Source organism: Oreochromis aureus, linkage group 7 (assembly GCF_013358895.1).
Source record: "Oreochromis aureus strain Israel breed Guangdong linkage group 7, ZZ_aureus, whole genome shotgun sequence".
Lineage (NCBI taxonomy): Eukaryota > Metazoa > Chordata > Actinopteri > Cichliformes > Cichlidae > Oreochromis > Oreochromis aureus.
In genome coordinates this window covers 6,272,385-6,299,895 of record NC_052948.1, presented here as the reverse complement: position 1 = coordinate 6,299,895, position 27,511 = coordinate 6,272,385, and the positions used below count along the sequence as shown (strand labels likewise).

Below are 27,511 nucleotides of genomic sequence, written 5' to 3'. Positions count from 1 at the left end.
ATAGCTCATTTAGCCCTTGTTGCCAACTGACACTGCAAATAAAGTAACTACACAGCAGGTTATGAAGTCAGTGACTCGTCCCAGGAACAAATGGATTCACACAGCAGATTCATCCTTAGAGGCAAAACCAAAAAAGGCAAAAGCAGCAGCTGAAAGATACTGTGGCTACATTGTAGCTGGTTTCATATTATTCTGGCTTGCTGTCTATTTTCATGCATGGTTGCTCTTTTCTCCATCTCGAGCCATTATTACTTTGCTTGCTCTGCTGCTCTGTGCTTATGCTACCCTTCCTGTGTGTGTGTCTGTCTGTCCATAGGGTGCCTTTAATTGATGCAGACCAGGTTCTTTACACTTGCACTTATTTATACTGGATGCTTCAGTGAGCCAAAGTAACAGGATGGAGAATCTCTTCTTTTCTCTGGGAAGATCTGTCTCCCTTTGCCACATACAGACACACACACAATGAAAGAGACAGCCAAATCACCCCCTGCTGCGTCCAAGAGCCCCCTGCTTGTAGTTAGCCCATTTAGAGTGGTGTGTAATTGAAAAATAAGTTTCTTTTCTTGAACCTGAAAGGCTAGTTTTCATTCCGAGCTGGGCTATATTGATTCACTCCTCCCTTATCCTCCAGCAGAAGCAGCCCTTGCTGCCCATGTTTGTATTGACATCTGTCTGTAATGTAACTTGTAACATGCTCCTTTACAGCTTCAAACAGAATTTCACATAATTCGCTGGAGATAGTTTTACGCAGCATGGTGTGGTAGTGTGGACAAAAAGATTATGTTCAGGGGTGGTTGATGAGGATTTATTTCTGAGGACATTTTTTTTTTCTGGAAAGCTCAAAAACTCAACTCCATAACCATTTTATTGTGATGTTTCTCCCACAGTATTATTTCTTACTTCTACTCAAGCTTGCAGAGTCTACAAAGTCGGGCCAATCAATTCTCGGGTGCTGTTTCAATCTGAGGCTCAACCTTTTACTCGGGCTAATCAATGCAGGTCAGATATCTAAGGCTGCTGGGGAAGATGGGGTTAGAGAAGTAACAGCCAAGCCAATAGTCATCTCAGCTATGGATTTATATCACTGACCTTTTATGTGCAGAGCACAGGGAACAGAATTTGCTTAGGGCGGATATTGCTAGGAACCCAAGGACAGAAAATGATGTTACTGGTCACCTCCCTGCTTTTTTTTTTTTTTTATTACCCCACAACTCTTTCCTTTTATAATTGCTCCATATGACTCATGTCCAGTCATATCTTGATCTCCCCCTTTCATTTGTTTCCTTTCATCTTTATGTGCTACATGTTCCATATAGTGTTGGTTAAATCCTTATTGCATCTTGTTGTGTGTTACTCTGCTTTACACAGTACTTTCCTGTCTACCCTTGTGGAGTATTGCAGTAATGTATCTCTGTTGTACAACCCAAAGTCTATACACACACCCAGAAGGGTCTTACAGGGGAAGGGAGGTCATCTGTATGCTTTAAGGTTTAATACGTTTTCAATAGCTACTGTCAAGAGTAATATATATTTTTTATTACCAAATTAGCTGTTCATTGTCAATGCAGCGTACTGACATTTGGTTGGAAAATATTCATAAGGCCTGGAAGACAGAGGCAGATGTGGGTGGTTGGACCTGTCTTTGCATATTCAGAGAACTGCTAAGGCACCCTAAGCAGTTCTCTGAAAAGTCTCATGACTGCCATTTCCAGAATCATTATGCATGAAGTATACCCATGGAACATCTTGGAATGAAAGTTGGAAGCTTTCCATGTGCACTCATATGATTTTTTTTTTCTTTAAATGAGTAACTAAATATTAAATTCCTAACCTGTTAAGAGATTTTGTGGTTACATATTTCCCAGATCTTTCTAATTTCATTCCAACATTTGCAGTTCTTAATCTCCTTTGCATGTGGGATCACTTTGATTTGTTTTCTCACTTGTGGCATTTCTCAAGGTCAGACACAACCCAGAAATGTCTGTTTGGGTTAAAAAAACAAAGGTAGTTATCTTTTAAAATGAGTTTCTTTTATTCGCTAAAGATCCCAGAGTAAGCATTAATAGAATTTCCCAACTTTATATAAGATTTATAAACCCAACTGTTGAAAGCTACATCATTTGGATCCATGTTCAGCATCTTCTCGTCTTTGTGGAAACACACATTTCTTTATGCTTTACTGCAAACTGTGAACAACCTGGATATTTTTAAACTGTTAACAGTTTTACAATTGAGTTTTAAATTACTCGGGTTTCTCCTTGCTCACCTAAATTCAGCTTCATTCAGAGAAATTATTCTCTTAATAACAAGATCTACAATGTTTTTTAGATTTGGGTTTCTATAAGGCACAGAACAATGAGCTGATGTAATAAATGAAAATTTAAAAAGTAATGGAGGAAAGCGCCTTCAACCATGTAATGAGTGTTGACGTTACATAGTTTGTCCTCCAAAAGGCACTTTGAAACTTCCCTGTTGGCAACACCACAAACACAACAACCAGCTGATCCGAGCAAAGTCAGACAGGGTGTAAAAGAGTAATCCATGACTTACTGCAACAATAAAACAAGATTCATTTTAAGCTGCATTTTTATATTACCTTAAGGGCTGATAAATAACTATGCATAAATGTTAGAGCAATCTCTTTATCATCCACTATATCGGTTCTTTAATATCACTAAATCCTGGTATCGGACTTAAAAATCCTATATTGGCCAGCGTCTAGTAATTACACCTTTTTGTATATAATCTTGCAAAAAATCATCTTCATATTGCATATCACTTACTTAACATGAAACAATGTGGAAGCTTACTTGAGAAATAACTTCAGTATTATTCAGAACCACTGGGAAATTAAGCTTGTGTTTATGCTGGGAGTTCATTTTCATGTCAAATTATAATTGAGGTAAGAGAGGTGCAATCAATATAACTGCAACAGAAGCTGAGCTGAAAAAAATAGAGAGAGGAAGATTTCACCCAGAGTGAACCACTGAAACTTTGTGAAAGTAGCACAAACTAAAAATGTAAATGCTAATTTTAAAAAAAGGGGAAAAAAAGAGTATCCAGCTGATGTCTCTACGCTCTATGATTTAACAGTTTAAATGGGACCTTAGTGGACACAGGGTTGCTGAAGGGTGAGAAAAGATGGGATGCAGACGGTGGGTGTGCAGAGGAAAGGATAGTATAGTCAATATTTACTCAGAGTAATTGGTCTACACTTCCAGGTTCATCTCTGTCTTATCTCCTCCTGTTCTCCCTCGCACACTCACTGTGTGACCACAGTTACACACACACACACACACACACACACACACACACACACACACACACACACACACACACACAGGGATTGTGCACAATGCCCTGAGCAGTCCACAAAATAATGGTTAAAAGCATAAGGGATAAATGCTCGATACACTGTCTATGGTCGCGGTTGCTTCCAGTAAAACTGCCCAAGTCACCTTGGGAGAGTTGCAACAACCCCAGAGTACCATAGTGAATTATTATTGCATAGTGAATTGTTATTATTTCGTTTCTCTTGTAGTGCCATCTGTAATGACCTGTATAGCTACACTTTCTGCAGTAATGAGGTGGGTTTTTGTTCATTACCTCAGTGGTGAACAAGTATTGAGGCTTATTACTGAATTGACAGAATGACAGGGGCGTTGGGATAAGAGGCGTCGAGCTTGCCAAAAGATGGACTCATCACAAGCTTGTTGCAAGAAGTGCTGCAAAAGGTTTGCTACTGGCAGTGTTAGAGACTCGTGGGAAAAGAAGAGCTGTCCATCAACTGTTTCTTTCTTTTTTTTTTCAATCTTATTGGTCACTCCTCAAACAGACCCACGCAGACACATATACACATATATGAGAGACAGTCCTTTTCCTGTCCTCTTGTGCTCCCAAAGCAGCTTTCCAATTAACCCAGTGTATCTCTCAGTCAGCTCTTTGAAGTCATTTTATATGGTTCTCGCCTACACTTGTTCTGTGGGGCTCTGAATGGACATTTCTGTTGGGTTGTCAACAATGTGTTGCCCTAATCACGCTTCTTTGTGCGGTGTTTGGTCTGTGAATACTCACAGCTCTGTAACAGGTTCTTATTTAATCCCCTCCCCAGTGTCGCCAAATCCTCATAGGGAATTGTTTGCTTTCTTTCTGTCATATTGAAAGATATTTACTTAACAGTATAAAGCCCCCAAGATGACCGTTGTTGTGATTTGGCACTATATTTAAAAAGTCTGATGAAAAATAAGCTTCTGAAGCAGAGGTTAGTGTACTGGAACAAGCTTGAATGGCCTTCCATCACCTTCAATTACAATACATAATTACCTCAAGCAAGTTCATTTTCGTGTGCTGCAGGCTGGCGTTCCCTGCAGCTGGTGCCACGATGAAGATAACAATTCAGAAAGTAATACCACCCCACAGTCCCTGATGCACACTATGCACATTCTTTTTTCTGTCTCATTCCTATCATGCTGCAGATGCCAAAAAAGCTGCAGTCACAGCACTTCAGGATCAGCTAACTAGAAAGTAACTTTTTTTCAAAGTAGAAAGTAATTTCAAATGGAACGTTTCAAACAGTTCAACAGACATCACCAAACGCACGCACACAAGCTGTTTCTGTGCAGTTCGACATTCAGTGTGTCTTGCAGTCGATGCGTTGATGCAGTTGCTGTAGTTCAGTGGCAGAAGAAAGACAAAGCTCTGAGAAATGTGTAAGAAATATACTAGGATTGTGAGAGATTAGGTAAGAACTGAAAGTCAAGAACTGCTCAGGAACTGACATTTAATAAAATGTAATGCCCTCATTCTTTTCAGAGTTTTTTAAAGCAGACATTGTCCATAATGTGTCATTGAAGCTATCTTCTTTAATTCTGTGAAATGTCTTTGACAGCAAACAAAATGATAATCTTTTTTGTTTTGTATTTTTTGTTTCAAAGTGTATTGTAGTAATCTCACTATAATTACTGTAGCAGAGGTAATATGTAGATACAGACATTTCTAGCAGACAATGTATCTATGTGAATGCTAAGGTTGGGTGATTGGACGAATATATCGACTATCGACGATAAGCTGAGCCTTTCATCGATCATTTTTAATAGTCCGTGCATGATTACATTGATCCACCCATGAAAAAGTCTGCGCGTGTGCGACTATATTGCCTATCGTCCGTTATTGGACTGACTATTGTCGGTCGGAAAATTTTTACATATTGCCCAACCTTAGTGGATGGGCCAATTTGAATGAAACGTAGACACAAACAACGATTTATTACTCGATTATTTTGGTAGTCGACCAGTTTGCCAGGTTTTTCTTTGATTAGTCAATTAGTTAAGAGTAATTGAAATAATCATTATCTCCTCTTCCTGTGGGCAAACCTCCTGTTCTAGGCTCCAGTGCCTCACCTGTTCAACTCTGCCCGCCTGTGACTATTACCCTGTTGTTAAGGAGGTTTACTGTTCAGAATAAACACTAATATTAATGTGAGAAGAAAAAACAAACAAACTAGGAGGCATTAGCTAACAAAACTGAGTTTGCTCAGCAAGCATCAACCATGACAAGTTCCCGCCAGGTAAGCTAACATAAACAAGGTATCAATACGACACACCCACTTAACTCTCTAAAGCTGACCCACCCAGAGTTGACATCACAGCTCCAGGGTGTCAGCGTTTTAAATGCGTGTGCACTGCAGTAGTGCTTTCGTGGAAGGAAAGCGCTGCTTTGCACAGTCTGCATTTAACTTTGTTTTACGCGAAATGCTTAAACATTTTTGAAAACTTCTGTTTCTATTTACTTCTGTCCTCCTGTTTTGCCGTTGGCGCTACGTTCTTCTTCGTCAGTATTGAGTGTAATCTAAATATGGAATGAAGAATTTCAAAAAGAGCTGCGGCCCTGGCAAGAAACACCATTAGGACATAATGGCCCATGTTGGACTGGTGCCATGCTCACTGTTAGGTCAGGGGTAGCAGTCATTAATTTAAATTTAAGCTGATGGTGCTCTTAAGGATTACTTGCCAATTTCCACCTTTATCTAGCGTTTGGACAGCAGCCATGATAGCTCGTGTAACATCCGGTTATGTAATATATGGCTAACTCTAATTAACCCAACAAATCAGATCAGTCCTTTTGAGGTGAATCACTTTCCCCCTGCAGTGCTACACCAGATCTTAAGGTTTCCTTACCTGCCGAATTCCATTTTGATCCCTTTGCTAAAGGGCATGAGTATATTATGAGTATACTGGTGTAAGTGTGCACATTGTGCCTTCATTGTGAAGAACAGGTCAGATAAAGCCAGTGAGATGTAATATTTACATTTTGAAAGTGACCTGAACTTATTTTAGTCTTATAAGTTATATTCAAAGCATAGTTCAGCGGTCCCCAACCCCCGGGCCTCGGACCGGTACTGGTCCATGAGTCGTTTGGTACCGGGCCGCGAGAGTTGAGGCTCAGGTGTGAAATGTATGGTTTTCATGGTTTTTATCGGTTTTCAGCGTTATTTTGTTATCTTTTTTTATCGTTAACTCTGTTTTCCTGGGTCTTTTCACGTGTTATGAATAAATCTTCTTTTTTTCGGTACCGGTACTAGTTTTATTTTGTTGTATTTATCCGCGACACCTTAAAGGCCGGTCCGTGAAAATATTGTCGGGCATAAACCGGTCCGTGAGGCAAAAAAGGTTGGGGACCGCTGGCATAGTTAATTAGCAGATGGCTTAAATGCTGCATCAGGTTTATAATAAGATGATTATTGACGATCGTTATGTTATAAATATTTTAATTAGATAGGCTTTATCTTTTTATCAGCTCTTAAACTATATAAGGAAATTTTCCAAGGCATGTATTTATTGACTGTAGCTCGATCTGATCTGATACTTTGTAAAATATCGTCTTCACCCTTTTTTTTTCTTCTGCAAGTTAACATGGGCAAATAAGCCAGCTGGTGTTGATGAGGGTCAAAGGTTGAGCAGTGTAGGGCAGGGCAATATGGCCAAAAATATTTATCACGATATATATTTGAAAATTTGCGATAACAATATAACTGACGATATAATTGACGCGAGACAAAATACTTTACAACTCCACAACTTTATTAGTGCAAAAAAAACCCCATCAATGTATTTTCACTTAAACATGCAGCTATTTTTTAATGTACATTAAAGGTATATAAAAATTTAACAGTGCAAATTCAAATTCATTGTTGACAGTTTAACCAAAAGGCATTTCCAGTGGAAATTGGCCGACATATCCTGAGCATAACCATGTATAATATTCACAAAACTTAAAAAGAGGTTATACACACACAATACGGTAATATTATGTTGAACCACAGTACGTATCACTCTCGAGGCTCTTGACTCCGGTAGCAGTAATGCTCCGACAATCCATCAAGCAGTACGGCTTTGTAGCTTAGCAAAGTCGTACTAAAACATTTTTTAACAGATTTTTGAGCGCCGTGTACCACATAAAATCGGTTCGGTAATAACGACGGCCCGCTTGCATGCTCTACCAAAAAATGTGCTTTTGTGTGAATCTGACGTACGAAAGCCAAAGCCGTTCCATACCTCTGAAGTTGCACCATTTTTACAAATCAATTCTGGTTTATCCGTTTCATTCAACGATCCGCTTTCGCCCTTCTCATTCTATGTCGCCGCCATGCTTTTTCCGCCATGTGCGTATGAAAACAAAGGCACTGCGCACTCATGTTTTACCCATATTCTATCGCGATATTTCATTCTCTTATTATTATTGCCTAACATTATACCGGTATTACTGTGAACGGTATGATATGGCCCAGCCCTGGAGCAGTGTGTGAGTAAGTAGATTTGTATGTAAGTTGCAACTTGAAATTGAAAGTGTCTCCTTGAAGCCGAGCTATAAGTTAACACTAATTTTTTCACTTGATACAGAAACATCACTGAACCGACTCAAGATAAGAGAAGAGATGACTCATTGTTCTTATGTCAAACCAGCCTTAATGTTTATATGTTGAAGTTGAGAGAAGTGGAAACTTTGTCTACTGAAATATCACGCCACTCAGCTGAAGCTGCTAAGAGTAAGCCCGCTATTTATTTTGGTTTTTGGAAAGGTTGTTTGACAAAAAGATAATCACGGTGATATTATTCATTTCCAGCATCGATGAATCAGCGTAATAAATAATGAAAGAAATAGAAATCTGAATGTTTTCCTGTTCTCATAAGATACAGGAGCTTTTTCTTTTTTATCACTCAGCTTTTTTGTTTCATATTGCATGAGACAAAAGGAGGCGTTGCGTCATGCATTCAGATTCTGAAGGGTTGTGCTGTCTCATTTAAGAGACAATCTATACATGGTTTCCAGTACCTGCTGCTGTTAAAAAAGCAGCAGTGGAAGGATGATGTAAGAACAGATTATTTCTGTGTGTCAGTTACTCAGCTGCACTCTGGAGGCTGGCTACATGTGCTAAGTGAATATCAACGAGCTGTGGTGAAAATGTGGAGTTTTACTTATGAATTCACAAAAGCTCAAAAGTCAGAGGTTTTTATTTGAAGTGGGGTGCAGTGGATTTTGTGGTAATGAAGATTACTTCATTGAGAATGTGTCCCTGTAATGGTTTATTTGAGGAAAATGAACAGTTTCACTGCTGGAAAAGGGGAATTCATTTAACTGGATTATTTTAAAGGACTGAACAAATAGAAGCGGCATCTGAACATAAATACAGAACGATATCTATGATCTGTATCCATCCAAGCATTTTAGAGGTTTTAATATTTTTCATTACCATTGTGCATTTAACATTTTTATCCCTTTTCTCATTTTCAGTTTTTGTTGAGAAGGACATTTAGACATCCATCAATGTCTTTTGTTATAAATATTTAATGTCAAATAAAATAAAAAAGCTGCAGGTACCTACATATATTAAGTAGTGTGCCGAATTCTTGAGCTTAAAAAGCTGAAAAGTCAATATTTGGTATGACCAGCTGAGTTCTTTAGCACAGCCTGAACTCTTTTAGGTAAGCCTTGTTTTAATTTCTTTAAGCAGTCAGTGGTTCTGCTGGCTCCTTGAAGGGCGTTCAAAACTCTTCGTTGGATGTTGGCTGCCTTTTGTTCAGTTCTGTTCAAGCTGATCCCACACCACTTTAATAATATTGACGTCCAGGCTCCGGAGGAGGGCCAAGTTCATGACTGATAGTGTTCCATTGTGTGTTTTTTCTATCCAGGTATGCTTTTACTGCACTGGCAGTGTGTTTGGGATCGTGCTGAAAAAGAATCCGTTGCCAGTCAGTTGCTTTCCAGATTTCCATGGTATTCCATGGTGTTGCACAGTGGATCAAAATCCAACTCCATTCATAACTCCATCAATTTTGACAAGATCTCCAACTCAGCTGTCTGAAATGCAGCCCCAAACCATGATAGAGCTCCTGTCGTGTTTTACAGATGGCTCTAGACACTCACTGTTGTAGCTCTCTCCTGACTTCCTCCTGCTGACAATTTGAACCAGAAATGTCAAATTTGGATTCATCACTCCATCAGACCTGTTTCCACTTATTTAAGTCAGGTTATGGTGTAATTTGGCATACCTCAGCCTTTTCTCTCCGTTTCCTTTCATGTTCACGATAGCCGCCCTTCCACTGAGACCATCTCTAATGAGGCTTCAGTGAACAGCAGATGGATCAACTGAAAGGTTAGATGAATCTCTCAGGTCATGTGTCAGGTCTTTGCGGGGTTTCCTCTTACTTACTTAAGGGCATGACTTTCAGATACTGTTCATCTGCTGCAGATTGTTTTTAGTTGTTTTTTTTTTGGGGGGTTCTGAGCTGATTTTGTCCCCTACTTGTCTGTTTTCTTTTTAAGCATACACTGCACACCTGGCCAAGATATAGCAGTTTTGTTTAGTTTTGTTTTTTAAAGCTAAAAGCACTTTGGGAATCACTTTTTTTTTTTTTTTTTTGTAACCTGTCCCGTTTGGTTCTTTTGCCATCAGAATTATTGTCTAAAGGCGAAGAAAGATGCCCAACGGATTTACTTTACCAAATGGACCATCCCAGCCTTGCCATAATGGTCCATCTGATTCACCTTTATTGTTTATTTTATTTTCACTTGCTGAATACGGGACAGACTTGACTGGTGGAAAGAAAGGGAGAAAGAAAGAGGAAAGAAAAACAAAAAACCTGAGAAGAGGGACGGGGAAAAGGGCAAAAAACAAAAACCAACAGAATAAGCAGACAAAAAAAAAAAAAAAATACATATCGATAACCTGGATCACCTGTTGAGAAAGAAAAAGAAAAAGCAGAAGAAGACAAGAGTAATAAACAAGATCACAATGATATATGGGAATATGACAGTAAATACTAAATATTAAACATTATGGTGCAGCGTGAGATCGACAGCTGGCGTGCTTTGAGGTAGGAGCTCAAAAGGGTGTAGTTTGTGTGTGTGATCACCGTGTGTGTACACCTGTGAGCATGAACAGCGCTTGTTTTTAAAAGGTTCCTTCATGTAATGATCTGCTAGAGGGTGTGGGGGCCACTGCCCCGACCTCCAGGGCATGAAGCAGGTATGGAGGAGATCAAAACTCCAGACATCCAGAGGCCCCCAGAACACAAGAGACCAAGGAAGACCAACAGAGGGGCAGCCGCGGGCAGAAGCCAGGGGGTTGCAGTGGCGTGCCCGTGAGCTCCGCCGGCAGCCAGCTGTGCCTGGTGACCAAGCCCGGGCCGAGGCCGAGGCACCATCCCAGTGGCCGGCGAGCCCCAGGCTCCATGCCCGATAAGCATAGGAGTGAGCGGTGGGTACCTGGGTGCCACCCGGACCAAAGAACCACCAGCGCACCGAAGTCTGAGGCGTCTGCCACGGCAGGGGAAGTGGTGGGGGGAAAAGGCCTCATGAGATTCTGCCCCGACCTCAGGGGAAGTGGTGGGGAGATGGGCCTCAAACCTTGGAGGGCCTGAGATGTCCCCAGAGAGGTGGCGTCTGATACCCAACCTGACATATAGACACAGACAAACAGGCACACACAGATACAAACATCTATTCATCATCGGTATAATGTTAGGGAATCATCTTTTTGATGCAAAATTCTATTTTATGGCTGTGAAAATATAAGATGTCGAGCGATGTCTGGCATTTTCATAGATTCAACTAAAGAAATCGGAACAGTTGATATGTTTTTGCAACAGGCTGCTAGTAACAAATATGCCATTTAAAATTGTTGCTTTAAGTTGTCTGTCTTGTGTAGACAAAACACTGGGACATCCGTTGGGTTAGATGTGCTTTGTATGCTTGGTTAGGTTAGTGTTAAATGGTTTAACAATAAAATAAAATAAAAACCATTCCTCTGAAAATGGTCGGGTACAACAATTAAACTGGAAATGAGCAAAAACCTGCCAGTGTAAAAAGAAATACTTTGAAAGACTGTCGGACAGCCTGAATAACTATTAAAAGCCAAACCATAAAAACACTTTAAAAAATTACTGGCTTCATGAAAACAAATATGAAAAAACGAAGGACTTAATACTTTATGGAGTACTGTGCAGTTCATTCATGTATCAATATATCCCTCCTTTTTTGTTATTCAGTTCAGTCATGAAATTAAATTAAAAAAGAAAAAGAACCAAAAGAGCACGGTAAATAATAATTACATTTTCACATCGCTGCACTTTACAATTGGAGTCATTTAAGCTGAGGACTCCATCAGTCATTGTTCTGGTAAGCCACACTGCCATTTAAGGTGCAAAGGTCCATACGTTTTCACAGCAGGTGCACTTTTTGCATCTTGTCCTCAAGTGTAATAAAGCGGCCTAGCAGCTGAACCCGTTTTAGCACTGCAGCATAAAAGTGTTCCACGGTCTGTCCGAGACGCCTTATTACTGCCACATAGCTAAACTGCTCACCACATAGTGTCAAATCTCAGCCAAAAGGCCATGTTTCACATTCCAGCCCATTATGCCGTAGCTGCACTGCGTCAACTAGAAATGCCCCAAACTGATTCGGGGCACATGATTACTGTGCCGACGGTGGGCTTATTTTCGTTCTGCGCGTGTGTATCGGTGCATCTGTGTAAGTCTAGGGTGAAATATGTGCTCTGTTTGTATATTAGTGTTCTTTGATGTTTGTATCTTTATCTTCCCTATCCTGATTTTCACCCACAATACTGTTAACACCGAATGACCTAGACCGCTTTTGTATTCATGAGATCTTCCTCTGTTTATTTGCTCATAGATTGATACGGCTTTTTAAATAGAGCCGCTGCCTTTAATATTTTTCTGTCTTTAGACAATGGAGATAATAACAGATTTCCATTTTGATTCTGGTGATGAGTATCGCTGTAATGCAATCCCTCTACCTGTTTGATTTCTTTACAGAGCGAGTTTGTAATAGTCTGTCTTCTCCTCTGTTTCTCTTGTTTATCAACAGAGAGCCAGCTGCTTCCAGGGAATAACTTCACCACGGACTGCAACATCCCTGGAATCTTCATGTGTGGCGATGGCAAGTGTGTCCCAGGCGGGCGGCAGTGTAATGGACTACCCGACTGCTTTGACAAAAGTGACGAGAAAGGCTGTCGTAAGTTCGCGTAATGAGTAAATCCCTTTTTAACGACTAGATCTGCCTTTACCATTGAAGCCAAATTGATTATTTAGAGTTACATCAAGTCTTCGCAGCTCCTGAACTCTTTTTGCGATCCAGCAGTTGTACTTCTTCTGACATCCCTGTCCAAAGAGCCACAAGGGCCACTTAAAACTAATTCTCTGCCAACTTAAATGAACTTCCCTCCTCAATCCTCAAATCACTCTCCCCCTCAGTGCACAGCCTTCCTCTTTTTCTTCCAGACCCTTGGCCTCAGTTTAGCACCAGGACGAAATTTAATACCATCAAAGCAAAGGCCCATTACTTCTGTGCGCACGAATAGTGGCGCGTGCATAATTCTACTGTAAGGCTACAGTAATAGTTTGGTTTTGATCCTCAAATTTAGTTGGCTTTGATCTTTCTGGTCTGCAGCTCCTCCTCTTCTCCCGCCCATCTCAGCCAGAGCTCACACAAAGATGGGATTGCTGATGAAGATCGACTTTGAGGCGCTGCCACACCAAATAGAATCCCTCATCTCCCGATATGTTCATCCCTCTGAATGTCTCACCCTCCCGTTTTCAGTCGTCTCTGTGCACCATCCCAGTTTATCTCATCTGATCATTTTTGGCTTGTAATATGCTTTGCAGAGGCCTGTTTTCATTTAGCAAGCAATAAACCTCCTCTTAAATCTTTTTTTTGTTTTTCCTAACCCTGCTAATTCTCCCCCAGTTAGAAAACAAAAACAAAACATATGGTCTGCCCTCCATTCTGTCGTCATTTTCTTTGTTTTTCCCTCCTCGAACAGTCACTTCTCTCACTGTTCTCTTCTTAGCAGCTCAGGGAAAAGGCAGACGACTCTTGACAAAGGTGTGCTCCCTGGCATACAAGCACACACACACTGTCACACTACAGTTGCTAAACGTACTGTATGGGTCATTGGTTGTCTTAATTTGGAATGACTTGGAAATTTAAGATGTATATTCATAGGGAATTTTCTTGTACAGACTAACCTTTTTTTTTTTTTGTATACCTTTCGCTTGTGATGCCCTTTAACTTACAGAAAGACTGTTGCATTAATAGACTACTACACGTTCAGATTCTCATCACTCACTGACCTTAATCTGTCAACAACTGTCAGACATGGAATAGTATCATTTATGCATATGAAGTATCGGATACTTCCAGTATAATACAGCCTCTATATCATTCTGGTCAGCCACTTTCACTCCAACAACATGCAGTTAGTGCTATAGTTGCAGTTATTTGTATTTTAAACATGACAAAACTGACAAATTAAATGGAAAAAAATATTTGAGGAATGTCTGGTAGCCTCTGAGCTAACAGATGAGGATAACATAAGCTGTTTATGATCAGGGTTAGACTAGCATAACTTGTTAGCTCAAAAAATTGTCTTGCAAATGAATGGAGGCGTCTGCATTGGTGCTTTTTCCTCAAATACATGTCATTTATAACGAGAAGGAGTATATCCACATCTGCGAACCATTTTAAACTTTGGCACAACACGAAAGGAACGAGACACCCCACTGTGTTTGTGATTGGAGTTTGAATTCAGTTATCTTCCTTGCTGCATCCTCAAGAAAGCAGATCACTAAACTGCCAACATAAACTGAATGTATATAGTGCACGCGGTGTCTCTCGCTGACATAACATGTACTGTATGTACTATATACTGCTAAAGATTAAAACAAGTTATCACAAGGCATCACACTCAGCCTGCTTGGGCTGTCAGAGCGCTATTTGTGTTTGCTGTAGACATCTACATTATCTGCTCTGGCATAAGTGGGCCTTATTATCCTCAAGTAGATGGCTAGTTGTCGGTTGGTATCTCTGGCGACTGCTTCACGAAATCCCCAGACAAACTTCTGGCTCCATTAGGGGCTCTGCAGAGACAGACAGACAGATGGAGGGATCGGAAACAAGGGAGTAAGAGAAAGAGAGGGGGCAAAAAGGGGGACTCATTATTGTGGCTTCAGCAAGAGTTCTGTCAGGATGTGTATTATCTAAGGAGAACACAGTGCCTGGAAACTTTGTGACTGCAGCTATGCATTCTCTGCAGGTTGACTTATAATTAGACACCCCCTCTAAGAAAACACAAATAAACTCACAGTTATGGGTATATGTGGAAGGTGGTAGGTTTGTTGACTCTGTTTGCTTTCCTTCTGTCGTTGAGACGCAAGGGTAGTTTGTTTCGATAGCATACTTCTCAGAAAAGCACATTATAAATATTACTATTGTTACAAATGATTGCTGCAAGGCTTGCTTTCTTTACATTTATAGTATCAGAAATCTCTAGGGTGTCCAATGTCCATCCGCTGCCCTTTGCACTTATAGTCATTACCATGGAGGCAGAGCAGTGTTGACTACTACTGGGTATTAAATTTCCTTCCATCTGTAATGTGAGCAGATGGCTTTTGTCAAAAGGTTTCCATAAATACACAGCTTAATTGTTGATATGTGTCGATGTCTACATCATTTCCGTCTCTTAGTCCATTTTAAGTATCACACTAGTGGATTAAAAAAACAACAAAACAATTCAATTCCCCTCTTTCTGTGGCTCATAGGCATGGAAAGATTGTGCTTTGCAGGCATGCATATATTTGGTGACTTTGTGTTGTGTTTATTTTTGCCATATGTGTGACCGTATAAAATTCTCTGGTACATTTTTTTTTTTTTTTGCTGCAGAGCAGTGCCTATTTTTACCTCATTCATTTGCAGAAGACAGCTGTACTCAGAAAGTAGATCCCGCATAAGCCCCTGCTCTTTAGCCAACAGATTGTGCTGATGTCTCTCACCAAGGAATACTTATCCTGTACCTGAGGTAAAGGTCATATGTGGGGACCATCCCCCTGGTGTCTCATTAATGAGAATTTTATTTTTGAACACCATGTAGCTAATGGAAAACACAAGAGACAACAAATCAGTCTCAACTCTTTTTGCTATCTTCAACATGCAAACAACAATTCTCATGTGAATCTGTATGAAATTAGTCAAACGTGAAAATAGTTTTTAAAAACAAGCATATACACTCATGCTGATGTGCAGCAGTCCAGTCAGTAAGCTAAAAAAATTTGGAAGATGGATCCACCTACACATGAACTTAGGACGACGTTCTCTAGTAGAGTTTTATTTTTTGCCAGCAGCTGTTTTGCTTCCAAAATAAACTTCTTTCTGCCTTTTTTATTGACCTGGTTATATTTTATTCCAGTGTTGATACCAGTTAGACGGTTCGCATTTGCATTTGCATGTTCTTTTCTCAATCCGTTATTTATTTGTAGATATATCTCATTATGTCACACCTGTCAGCCCAGGAATTGTCTCCTGAATGGCCAAGAATGTTTATTTGCCTAGAAAAAGCACTCATGTCTTCTTCCCAAACCCCACTGCTCCTCTGCTGTTTGTTTGTTCTTCCAGTCCCCTGTAGCACAATGGTCAACTGGAGTTGTGTAAATACTTTTTGCTGGCTCTTAAATAACAGTTTTGGCTGAGGGAAAAAGGCAATATCTCCAGCCTGAGTCTTATTTCATTTAAGATGAATCTTATTGTATTTCCGCCTCACTAGTTGAGGCCAGGATCCCCAAAGTATTGTTTTGATCGAGCCTTTTTTCTCCTGGAGTGCAACCTCTATTTTGCTGTACATGAAATTAATTACATTTTAGATGAAAACATGTCATTTGTAATCTGTCTCTTTTTTGCAGTTATTCAGTCCTGGGGATCTGCCATCTATGGGCAGTGCTTGTGTATATATGTATGTCGGCAGATTAAAGGGGTCTTTAAGCTGAGATTCAGAGGCAGGCTGTTGAATAATTCCTCACACAAAGAGGTCAGAAGTACCATCCTGCTCTCTGGTGTCCATAGCGCCAGCCCGGGAGAGTGTTAGACGAAATGGATGCTGACAGACGAGAGAAGGAGGAGAGCTGACTGAGCTCACTGGGCCTCAGAGCCAGGATTAGCCTCTTTGCCCTTGTCTGGACAGGACATGAGTAGACGAGAGAGGACGGATACATAGCAGGGCCAAAAGGGTGAGTGGACATGATTTAGAAAGCAAGAAGTGTGGAATCAAAGACGCAGACACAGAAATGTAGTTAGGAGAAAGAGAAAAGACGGAGAAGTGCATTTCAAAGCAATGATTGTTCTGAACTAGTGGCCCTGTGGGCTGAGGCTCTGGCCTCTCTGTGTGGGAGAGTTCACATATTCCGAACTCTGCACAAACTTCTCTGAAACTTCTATGCTGCTTTGAACTACATTGCCCAACAGGAAGGCCACTGGGTCTCACAGAGAGATCAGAATGCACTGGTCATACCGAAAGGCTGCGCATCTCCTAATTCAATGCTTAAACTCAAGTTGTTTGCATGGCAGCATGCCTCTAATTAGGGCGATAACTCTTCACTGCTTGAACTTGATCTTGAACATTTGTAATTGTTGCACAGTGGGTCAATTAAAATCAAGCTATGAGGGGGGAAAACACTTCACTAGAACTTCTTCTGCCCAAATATAAATAATAAAATCAGGGAGATATTCAGAAGTTGTTTTGTTTAATGTAAGACAGAGTACACAAACCAACAGTTACTGTAAAATAGAGTAAATCTTACCAAAAGGACTATTAATACAATTGAGCTGAGCTACAATACCATTCATTTGTCATGCCAATCAGTAAAGCTTGGTTTATGCCTTACATTTAGCAGCAATGTTTGACATCTTTAAACAATATGAACTTAAATCTGTCTGTTATTCCAGACATGCTTGAATCATTTACTTGTGAACTGTATCCTCACAGGTGGTCTGCTATTGAAGTCTCTATTAAGACTCTATTAACAGTGCAAAATATCAGTATTTCAAGTTTTAATTTCTTGTTCCACTTTTTATTGATCCACTTTGATCTTCATAACATTTGGCAGCAAAATCAACTCCTCTGTTTATTGGATTAAATGAACATTAAAGCCGGGACCAACATCAATAGTGCTTTTTGTTGTTGTTGTTTTTTTTCTGTTTGTTTTTTGTGTACAGTACTGGCCTTCGCACAAAATACTCATGAGATGGCTAAGATTAGGACTGTGTGTGTTTACACGATAAGAAAAGTGACCAGTGTGCCTAATTTTAAGACGAGCAATATAAAGTTGGGCAAATGCTCCCTGCTTTACTTGACAGTGTTTGTATACTGTATATGGCTCGTTTGTGTATGTTTAATTTATGAGGACAGACTAGAAGGATATGCAGGTGACTTCAGTTATAAATAGTGTGAATGATTTATGTGTCAATTATTGTTTATTACGCTTAAGCCAAGATCAAGCTTAGTTTAAATAGTTTCCTAATATTGTGAAGCAAAATTTAAATGTTGTTTTATTACTGCAAATGTAATTAAAGGCTTAACAACAGATGTTAAGCCTACCAAACTAATGAAAAAGGGAGAGCAAAGCCAACAGAGAAATGAAATGGTGCTTTCACTTCACCATCAGTTGAGCTCACTTGACCTCTCTTCGCCATTAAATCACAATCACGTCACAAACTATTGCAAACAAATTGTTGCAACTTGTTGTGTAAGAAATCCTTTGTGTGGCTAAGGTAAAGTGGGTTGTCTGCCAACTGGAAGGTCGGTGGATCGATTCTCCAGCTAGTACAGTCTGTATGCTAAAGTCAACTAGAACAGGAGCTACATGTACACGCCTACCTGTGCAGTGCTAATAATAGTAACTCTTAATGCAACATGGACATTAAAAAGAGTGAGAAAACTATCCAAACTAGAATTCTGTAGATGGCAGTAAAGATATTTGTTTTCTCGCTCTGCTCCCAGCGAGCCAATCAACAGCCAAACAGGGAATCTTATGAGCCAGCCATATTGTGGCACTGACACAGGACTAATATTGGTAACAAGCACAGCCTGCTTATGAGCTGTTACATTATAGTCATATTGCTTAAATCAGCATCATAGTAAAGATGTGTCCATAACATGTAGTAGAATGGTAGAGATTTGTTCTGGGCTCTGGTAGGATGATGCAGAGACACTGACTTTTCCAGGACTGACCTGCTGTTAGAGTTGTGTAACTTAGTATATGTGGGTTTGTTTTTCCGACATTGGACTGGTGATTCTATGAATGCAGTTTTTCTAGCTCTGCACTGCTTTTAACTCTCATCCTACTGAGTTTCCATGAAAATCCTAGTAGTAGCTATATTTGATATCCCGTCTACTCAAAATATTAGTTTTTCTGTCAAGCAAGCAAGCAATTTATTTATATAGCACTTTCAGATCAGCCCCAGCTGAACACAAAGTGCTGTATTGACATGCCAAAATGATACATTGAACATGTTAAAAATAAGAAAATAATAATAATAAAAATAAATAAAATATATATATAAAATGATTATTAAAATGACATTGGGTCCTCAATAAAGTAAAATTAGCACAAATAGCAAAGACAATAATAAAATAGTATAAAAATGATGATAAAATTACATTTAAAACAATAAAATCAGCACATTAGATCAAAACAATAAAATCAATAAAATCAGGGTCAGACTGTGTCATAAGCCAAGGAGTGAAAATGGGTTTTAAGATGTGTTTTAAAAGTGGACAGTGAAGGGCCTCTCTAATGTGCTGGGGCAGATTGTTCCACAGGTTAGGAGCAGCAATAAGAAGGCCCTGTCCCTCTGAGCTTCCTCTTGGACCTGGGTACCTCCAGGAGCAGCTTGTCAGCTGACCTGAGAGACCTGGGGGGTGAGTAAGGATGCAGAAGCTCAGAGAGGTAAGTTGGGGCAAGACCGTTTAAACATTTAAACACAAAAATGAGGATTTTAAAATGAACTCTAAGATATACAGGCAGCCAATGGAGTGAAGCCAGGATGGGAGTTATGTGCTCTCTTTTACGAGTTTTGGTTAAAAGTCGTGCAGCAGAATTCTGGACCAGCTGCAGGCGAGAGAGAAGATGCTGACTCCACAATACAGTGCATTACAGTAATCTAGACAACATGAAATAAAAGCATGGATTACCGTTTCAAGACAGCCTGGATAAAATAGGTCTTATCTTTGCCAAAAGCGCCTTAAATGATAAAAACTGGACTTGACAGTAGCCCTAATTTGACTGTCTAATTTAAAATCACTGTCCATCTTAAAACCCAGGTTTGTAACAACAGATTTAAAATACTCTGCCAGGGGTCCCAAATCAATAGCAGAGGTTCTCCAAGGTCCACTAGGACCAAACAGAATCACCTCAGTTTTGCTTGAATTACACCTTAGAAAGTTTAAGGACATCCAAGATTTAATGTCTTCTAGACATGCTAGAAGTGGCTTAATAGACAATGCCTCTTTCTGCTTCAGAGGCAGATAAATCTGACAGTCGTCAGCATAGCAGTGGAAGGATATTCCATGCCTTCTGAGGATGGTTCCCAGGGCTGTAAATATAATGAAAAAAGCAGAGTCCTAAAATTGAGCCCTGCAGGACCCCAGACTGAAAAGTGGCAGAGGAAGACTCATACCCTAAAAAGTTAACACTAAAAGTTCTGTCACCAAGATAAGACCTAAACCATTTCAAAGCAGTACCAAGAATGCCTGCAAGATGGTGCAAGCGAGACAGTAAAATGTTGTGGTCTACAGTGTCAAAGGCAGCTGTTAGGTCAAGGAGGACAAGAACAACATGATTACCAGAGTCACAGGTAAGGAGGATATCATTAAAAACCTTTAAGAGTGTTGACTCTGTGCTATGAAAGTTTTAAAACCTGATTGAAAGACCTCCAGGATACCATTCTCATTTAAAAATCCATCAATTGGCAATGTACAATTTTCTCTAAGATTTTAGACATCAAAGGACAACTTGGAGATAGGTCTGTAGTTAGCCAATACAGTGTGGTCCAGGGCAGGTTTCTTAAGCAAGGGTTGTACTATGTTGCATGCTTAAAATTAGCAGGGACTACACCAGATATTAAACTGCTGTTTATAACAGTAAGAACAGCCTGGCCTATGCTAGGAAAAATCTGAAAAAACTGTGGTGGGACAGGATCATTTGGGGAACCAGAGGGCCTCAGGTGGCCGACCACATCTAAATAAGAAAGGGACACAGGCTCAAACTGGTTAAAAACAGCAGAGCAAGGGATCAAGACAGAGGGTCAGACTCAGGGAAGAAATGAGAGCCAGCGTTGTTGCAACCTTCTTAATGAAAAAAACACATAAAATCATTAGACAGTTTATGAGAGGCCTCCAAACAGCCACTTTGTGGAGCATTTAAGACTGAGTCAATAGATTTAAATAACACCGTGGATTGTGACTGTTGGAGGAAATGATCTTAGAGAAATATTTTCTTTTAGCCTCTTTGACTGTATCCTGATAGAGGCGCCAGCAGTCCTTTAGGATTTGAAGAGACACCTGCAGTTTGTCCCTCTTCCATCTGCGTTCAGCTCTCACGACACTCCCTCCTCACAGCCTGAGTGTTTTCATTAAACCAAGGGTCAGTTTCAGCCTTGGGATTCCTGGTTTTAATGGTGCCACAGAGTCCAGGATAGTAAGGCAAGAATATTGAAACCAGGAGCTGAGGATCTCTGTGTCCAAGGGAGTACGATCGGGGATAGACAGCTGGTTAAAAGCAGTTGCGAACTGGGCAGCAGTGGAAGGGTTAATAATCCGACAGCGGCAAACAGGGGCGCTGGTTTGAACTGTGAACAGTGAAAACACAGCATCAAATAATACAGCCATATGGTCAGAGAAAGCAGTGTCAGTCACTTCCACGTTAGACACAGGTAGACTGTGTGACAAGACCAGGTCTAGTGTGTGTCCGTGTTCTGTGTGTGGGACCAGGTACGGACTGGACCAGATTAAAAGAGTCAGTGAGGCTTAAAAACTCCTTCACCAGAGGTTTATCAGGGCAACAGACATGGATATTAAAATCTCCCACAATAAGAACATGATCGTAGTTGGGCATAATCCCAGCTAGAAATTCTAAAAAGTCATTTATGAAATTCTTATTGTAATAGGGGGGACGATAAATAACAGCAAAAAAGAGCACAGAGTTAGGCGATTAACTTCAAAACACGTGAGCTCAAAGCTGGAAAAGCGAGGGCTGTAAAACACACTGTTTACATTTAAAATCCTTTTTAAAAACAACCGAAACCTCCTCCTCTCCCTGATGTCCTTGGTGTGTTAAAATAGGAGCAACCCGCTGGTAAAAGTTCAGATAAAGTACTGGACTCACCAGTATTAAGCCAAGTCATTTCACCTTTTTTATGAATTGTCAATCAGTTTGTTCCTAATGATGGCTTAGCGGTTATTGGAGTTACAAATGTTTTGACCCCAGTCAAAAGCAAAATTCTGCCTATGCAGTATTAATAAATTAAAGTATTTATTTAGTTGTTTAGTTTTTGTCATGGGTCCTCAATTAAAGTATCATATAGTTTCAAGCACTAGCCCATCATTGCTGTAACATTGCCTGGAGGAAAACTCCACCTGCTGATGTGACTGCAGTGCTCAGCTTGAATAAGGTTTTACCTTTGCTCCTGAATCACGAACAGGAAGGTAGAAACTGTTTGCTCCTCCTGTTACATGCCAGCATGTCCTGAGCATAGCATGAGGTAAACTGTGTGCTATAACTGCCTGTTGTTTGTGTTTAGCTTCAGTTGCTTTGAATTGTTTCCTCTCCCTGGACAACTCTAGCTAGAGCTCGGTTTGCATTGCCAGCAATAAATCAGACTCATTCCCAGTGGGTGCTCAGGTCCACTGCTCTCCCCTTTGTCACAGATTTTTTTTTCATAATAATTAAGGGGAGAATTTCTAGGCCTAGCTGAGGGAGGTGGTTTTCGGGTCTCAGGATTTTGACTCTGCTTCTCACAAATAATGTGGTTTTGTTGGCTTCATCAAACCATGACCTCCAGCTTGTAGCTGAGCATGAAGTGTCGGGAACAAGATTTAGCACCCCCCAATTCTGAGGCCACGGTTCTCAGCTGGACAAAGGTGGAGTGCCCACTCTAGGTCGGGAACAAGTTGATGCCTCAAGAGGAGGAGCATTCTCATGTCTTATTTACGAGTGAGGGAAGAGTTGAGAGTGAGTGTAACAGACAGATTCGTGCAGCTTCTTTTGTAATTGGAGTGCTGTACCAATCTTCTGTAGTGTGACAGTGAAGCTGTCAATTTATAGGTCAGTCTACATTCCTACCCTCACCTGTGGTCACAAATTCTGGGTAGTGACAAAAAAAACAACATTGCAGATATAAGCAGTGGAAACGAGCTTCCTCCAGAGGGTGTCATTTGCGAAGGACTCGGAGTAGAGCCAGTAGTCTTCCATGTTGAAATGTTCAAACTGAGGAGAAGGCTGCCTCTTTGGTGTCTCCTCGGTCAGGTGTTTCAGGCATGTCCTAATTGTAACTTTGCAATAAAAAATATCTGAAATTAAAATAATAATAAGAAGAAGAAGACGAAGAATAAAGTGGGCTTTGGAGTGTCAAGGCTTCGTTCTAGAAGTGCTTTGAGAAATCTGTAGTCGCAAATATCCAGTTTGTTTTCCAATAATAAATATCATGCATCCCGAGAGGGGTCGGTCTTGGTATCAGTCTACCCGATAAAAAAGAAATGAGAAATAAAATATTAAAATATAAAGTATTTGGAAGATGGAAAACAGACAAAGGTTTAATGGGTCAGAGTCTGGTGGATTCCATGAGCTTAATGGTTGATTAATCAATAAGCTGGTGTAATTGATACCAAGGAACTGGGCTGAAATATTTATTAGGTTCCTGCATGAAGTCTTTCACTCTGGTGCCATGTCTTTCTTCTTCTCTGACTCTTTGTTCGCTTTCCACTGAACGCTATCCTTGTTCCATCGATTTTCACAAATTAGCCAAAATGATTGCTTCTGACGCTTCAAAGGAATAAGAAATGCTGTCTTGTCATTTTAGAACACATTGTTGAGCACTATCAGTTCAAACGAGCCAATTTTAGCAGTATGTTGCTTTCTATGATGAATATTGCAGCAGCGTTATTATCTGACAGATCGTGCGCTGCTTTTTCACCATATGCCCTTGCTTCTCTTCCCTTTATTGGAATTTGTTAAAATATCACTGATATTTTACACACGCCTTTGCTGTGTGGTATACGAGCCGTTCTCGTTACCCCATCTAGCACAAAGTTTGATGGCTTTGCAGAACACCATTGGTCCGTAAACACGTAAGATGAAGGCAGCTCTATAATGTTGCAATGCCCCTCACGGAGTGCTATTGTATTGTACAAAAGAGTGTGCAGGGCTTAGACAGTGAAATGTACAGTGCAATGTAGGGATTATTTTGATCCCTAGGCCCACTGCACTGAAACTACCCATGCCCTTTTTGCTTGCACCCTGACTCCATTACCTATTGATTTCTTCCTTTCAGAAATACTCTGCAAGGTCAGAGAAACCTTTGAAGTCATCAGTCTTTTCTACTCTTTCTTAGTTTCTGTTCTCTCCTCACTCCAAGTGTTTTCCTTCTTGTTAGTCTCTTCACCAAGTCCTTCTCCTTACTCTGTCAGTCATGCATGCCCATCATGGCTGCGACTACCTGAGCTGAACATTCTGTTCTCTGAAGAACCAATCAGGGGAGAATAATTTGAGGGCATAGAGGCGCACACCGGGGGAAGAGCAAAAGCATGCCATCGCCAACAGGGTTGTCGGATTCCACCCGACATGAACAGTGAAGCCACAGGGGAGATGAATATAAAGAGCAGTGCTCTGTTTCAATTTCTGTTGCGTCATCCAATGATTTAAGTACAAAATATGTCACGGTGCTACAAATCCAGGTCAGGATTTGAACCATGGTTAGCCTGTAGATTATGAAAAAGGAGGGGAAAAAAACAAGTCTTCTTTTATTTATTTACCTTTAAGTTAAAATTAAAAGACAATTGTCACATAGGTGTTTAGCAGAAGTGTCCTTTTTAATAAAAATGTCAAGGATTATGTGTAATTGCATATATCAGACAACAAAAAACAGAGACATGTTTGGTTTTTTTGTGCCTGTGATTGTGTGTCCTCCACCTGTGAGCTTCAGTGTGAACCAGGCATGTTTTTCTGCAAGTGATAGTCTTACTTCAAGAAATCTGCTCGACTGCTTACCCCATTCGTTTTCATTTGTGCTGCTCAGCTGAACACTGGAACTAAGTTTGGAAGCCACCCAACACCCTGTCTGCTTTTCGTAAACAAACTTCTACAAAGGCTTAGAGGAGCGAGAGAAAATTTGGCACAAAAGTAAAGCAGTAAACAGTGATGACAGAAGGGATGAAGGCAGGATGAAATCGATGCTTATACAATGTAAATTGAAGAGTGTAGCAGAGGACCTGAAATCAATCAGCATTACCTGGATCAGCAGCGGTATTTAAAGTTGAACTGCTAATGCCCGGGTTATTGAATAAAACAGAGCACCTTTACAGAATCATCAAAAGGAAAGTTAATATGGTTTTGTGTTGCCATCTCTTCCACTCTAGTTTGATGGGTCTAATTAAGTTTTTGCATTTTTGCTTCATAAACAGCTTGGCTTAGGCTATGAGGGGGTATGCAACCCAAAAACACAGCTAAGCACATTAGCTATATCTGTCCAGCCAGCTGTGTTTGTCCCACCCACCAATTCCCCTTCATATGCTTGCCCTTGATGTGACTTTTAAGTTAATTTTGTGCACAGACGCTGGGTCGGATGAATCCTAGCCAGCTGCATAAGTGGTAATTAGGATTCACATGAATCTCAGAGCAATAACATTTCTTTCTTATGTATAGAAATAGAAAAGAAAATTGGTAAAAGAAGAAACATCAGTGTAAATGAATACAAATAGATAATAAAGGATTATGTTTCCTTTGTTTGTGGCCAGCAGAATCTCACTTTAACCCCCAGCGGGAGCGCGTGTTTTTGTTTTATTACTAATCTTTTAATATCCCTGAAAGCTACAGAAGAAGACTTTTATGAATGTGATATGCCACACAAAATGAGATTTGGGTGTTTAGGGGCTCTGCTGGCCAGGTAAACAAAGGTTTCCCAGACTATAGACACATAGATCGGGCACTATCCCAGCTTCCTCCCGCATCCAGAGGATTACATTTCATCCTGGAGATGGGTGCTCCAAAGCCTTGTGGTTGTTGCGCCTTGCCCTCCCTGTTGCTACACATAATCGCCACAGCTTGAAAGAGCTCATAAATCAGGCTACCGCAATAAATTGTAGAGGGAAAAATGTGCACCCCTGGCATTTGAAGCAGCACATTGCCAGCCTATGAGCGAGCCAATTCTACCCACTGTATTCAACGCAGGGAAACAAAACACAGAGAAGGTTCGGTGGCTTTCTTTGACATTTCTAGCATGCCCACTCACTTCCCCCTCCCTGTGTGTTTGTATGTGTGGGTTGCTCCATCCTTCTGTTGTTTCCAAGTGTTCATAAAATGTATCATGCTACTTCCTCACTGGCATGCGTTTCTGTTATTTACCAAAGCATCATAACAATGTCTTAGATTTTCCTTTCTCTGTCCTTAGTAGGTAAGTACTGTTACAATGAGAGCAGCTCTGATTAGAAGCCAGATTTCCAAATGCCAACTTTACTTCAATGCTTATTACTGGAAGGGAAAAATGCATCCAGTAGGTAATTAAAAAAAACTCTCTAATAGAGAAACATAAGTCTGAAACATTGTATTTTATAAAAAATATCACTCAGCAATGCAAACTGTAAATATAGCAACCATGATTCTCTTGCAGCAATGTGTGTATTTCCTGGTTGGAATCCGACTTCTACAGTAACTTTGCAGGGTCTTTTCTGATGTCTTTGCTTGTATCTACCTGTTATCTTGCTTTTCTTCTTCTGCCAGGGAAGATCAATGAGTTTGAGGTAAAAAGCCAGGGCTTGGTGCTTAACTGAGGTTGCCAGGCATTGATGTTCTGCAAGCTCTTCACTCAGTCTCAGGGCTGTCCTGAGAGATAAGGCCCATGGCCTGCTTAGGCTGATCAATGGCAGAATCCATACAAACCCTCTCCCACACGATTTGCTTTCTTTGTCTTTGTTATTAACTGATTGTTTTTTTCTCCTCTTATCAGTACTCTTTGGTCAAGATCTTACCCATTATGTGTCATAATTGTGGAAATGGGAGTATTAGCAATGTAGAACAAAATGGGCTAAATTTAATGATTCTTTATCCGTAAGCAACTGTTTGAACATTATATAATGTTGAATGGCTGTGTGTCTTTGAATGTTAGAACATGCATGTATAAAGTTAGCTCTTGACATTTTTGGACAATGACAATTTTTTTTCGCTGCAGTAGATATGAAAAGGAACAAATGCAAATGAAATGCAGACTTTCAGCTTTTAAATTATTATAATCATACATAAGCTGTTAATTTGTAATACTTTGAAGAAATCTTTTAGAGGCAATGACTATCAAGCCAAGGAACCATGGATGTCACCAAAATGAGTTTTTCTCAGTTGTGATGTTTTGCTGAACCTTTTCCTGCATCTGTTTTTGGTTATTGTTTGATCACGGGTCAATTTCCCCTTAGTTTTACCTGTTTATCAAGTGAAATGTCTTCTAGATCAGGTTGAAATCAGCTGACTGACTTGGGCAATTGAAAATATTCTGTTACTATTGGATCTCTATCTGCACTGTCCAGTTAGTTATGCTTAATTAGGATGCATCTGTTTAAAAAGGATAGCCCTAAACACTTTGGGATAACTTTCGAATATAACCAGTAAGAACTAGTGACCCGTTTCCATTGGGAACCACTAACGTTGCTGTTTTTTTACAGATGATTTAGTATGTTTCTGATAATAAGCCATCCCATCCACATTTTTTGTGTCATTCTGTTACAGGCTAATCTTATCACCTGGCAGATGAAAAGCTATGTTTTGACATGTGTGTGTGTTTATTTGGCAAAGTCTAATTTGGCCTTTGTCTTGGTGAGACTGATCATTGGTTTCTACCTTGTGCTGAACCTTTCTGAATATTGTGATGGGAATTTTCTTTAGCATATGACTGATGCTGTGATCAT

The 27,511-nt window shown here is 40.2% G+C and overlaps 1 protein-coding gene across 3 annotated transcripts in view; it reads left to right on the top strand.

Moving 5' to 3' along the window:
- ldlrad3 (low density lipoprotein receptor class A domain containing 3) overlaps positions 1–27,511 on the top strand; it is a 96,823-nt gene that overhangs the window by 28,691 nt on the left and 40,621 nt on the right. For 2 of the 3 annotated variants that reach the window (XM_039615721.1, XM_031756502.2), the window contains exon 2: positions 12,385–12,531. In XM_039615721.1, coding sequence (XP_039471655.1) covers positions 12,385–12,531 — 147 coding nt within the window. Of the gene's footprint in view, positions 1–9,605; positions 9,653–12,384; positions 12,532–27,511 lie in introns of those variants that run through there. The other variant, XM_039615722.1, reaches the window with a different exon arrangement.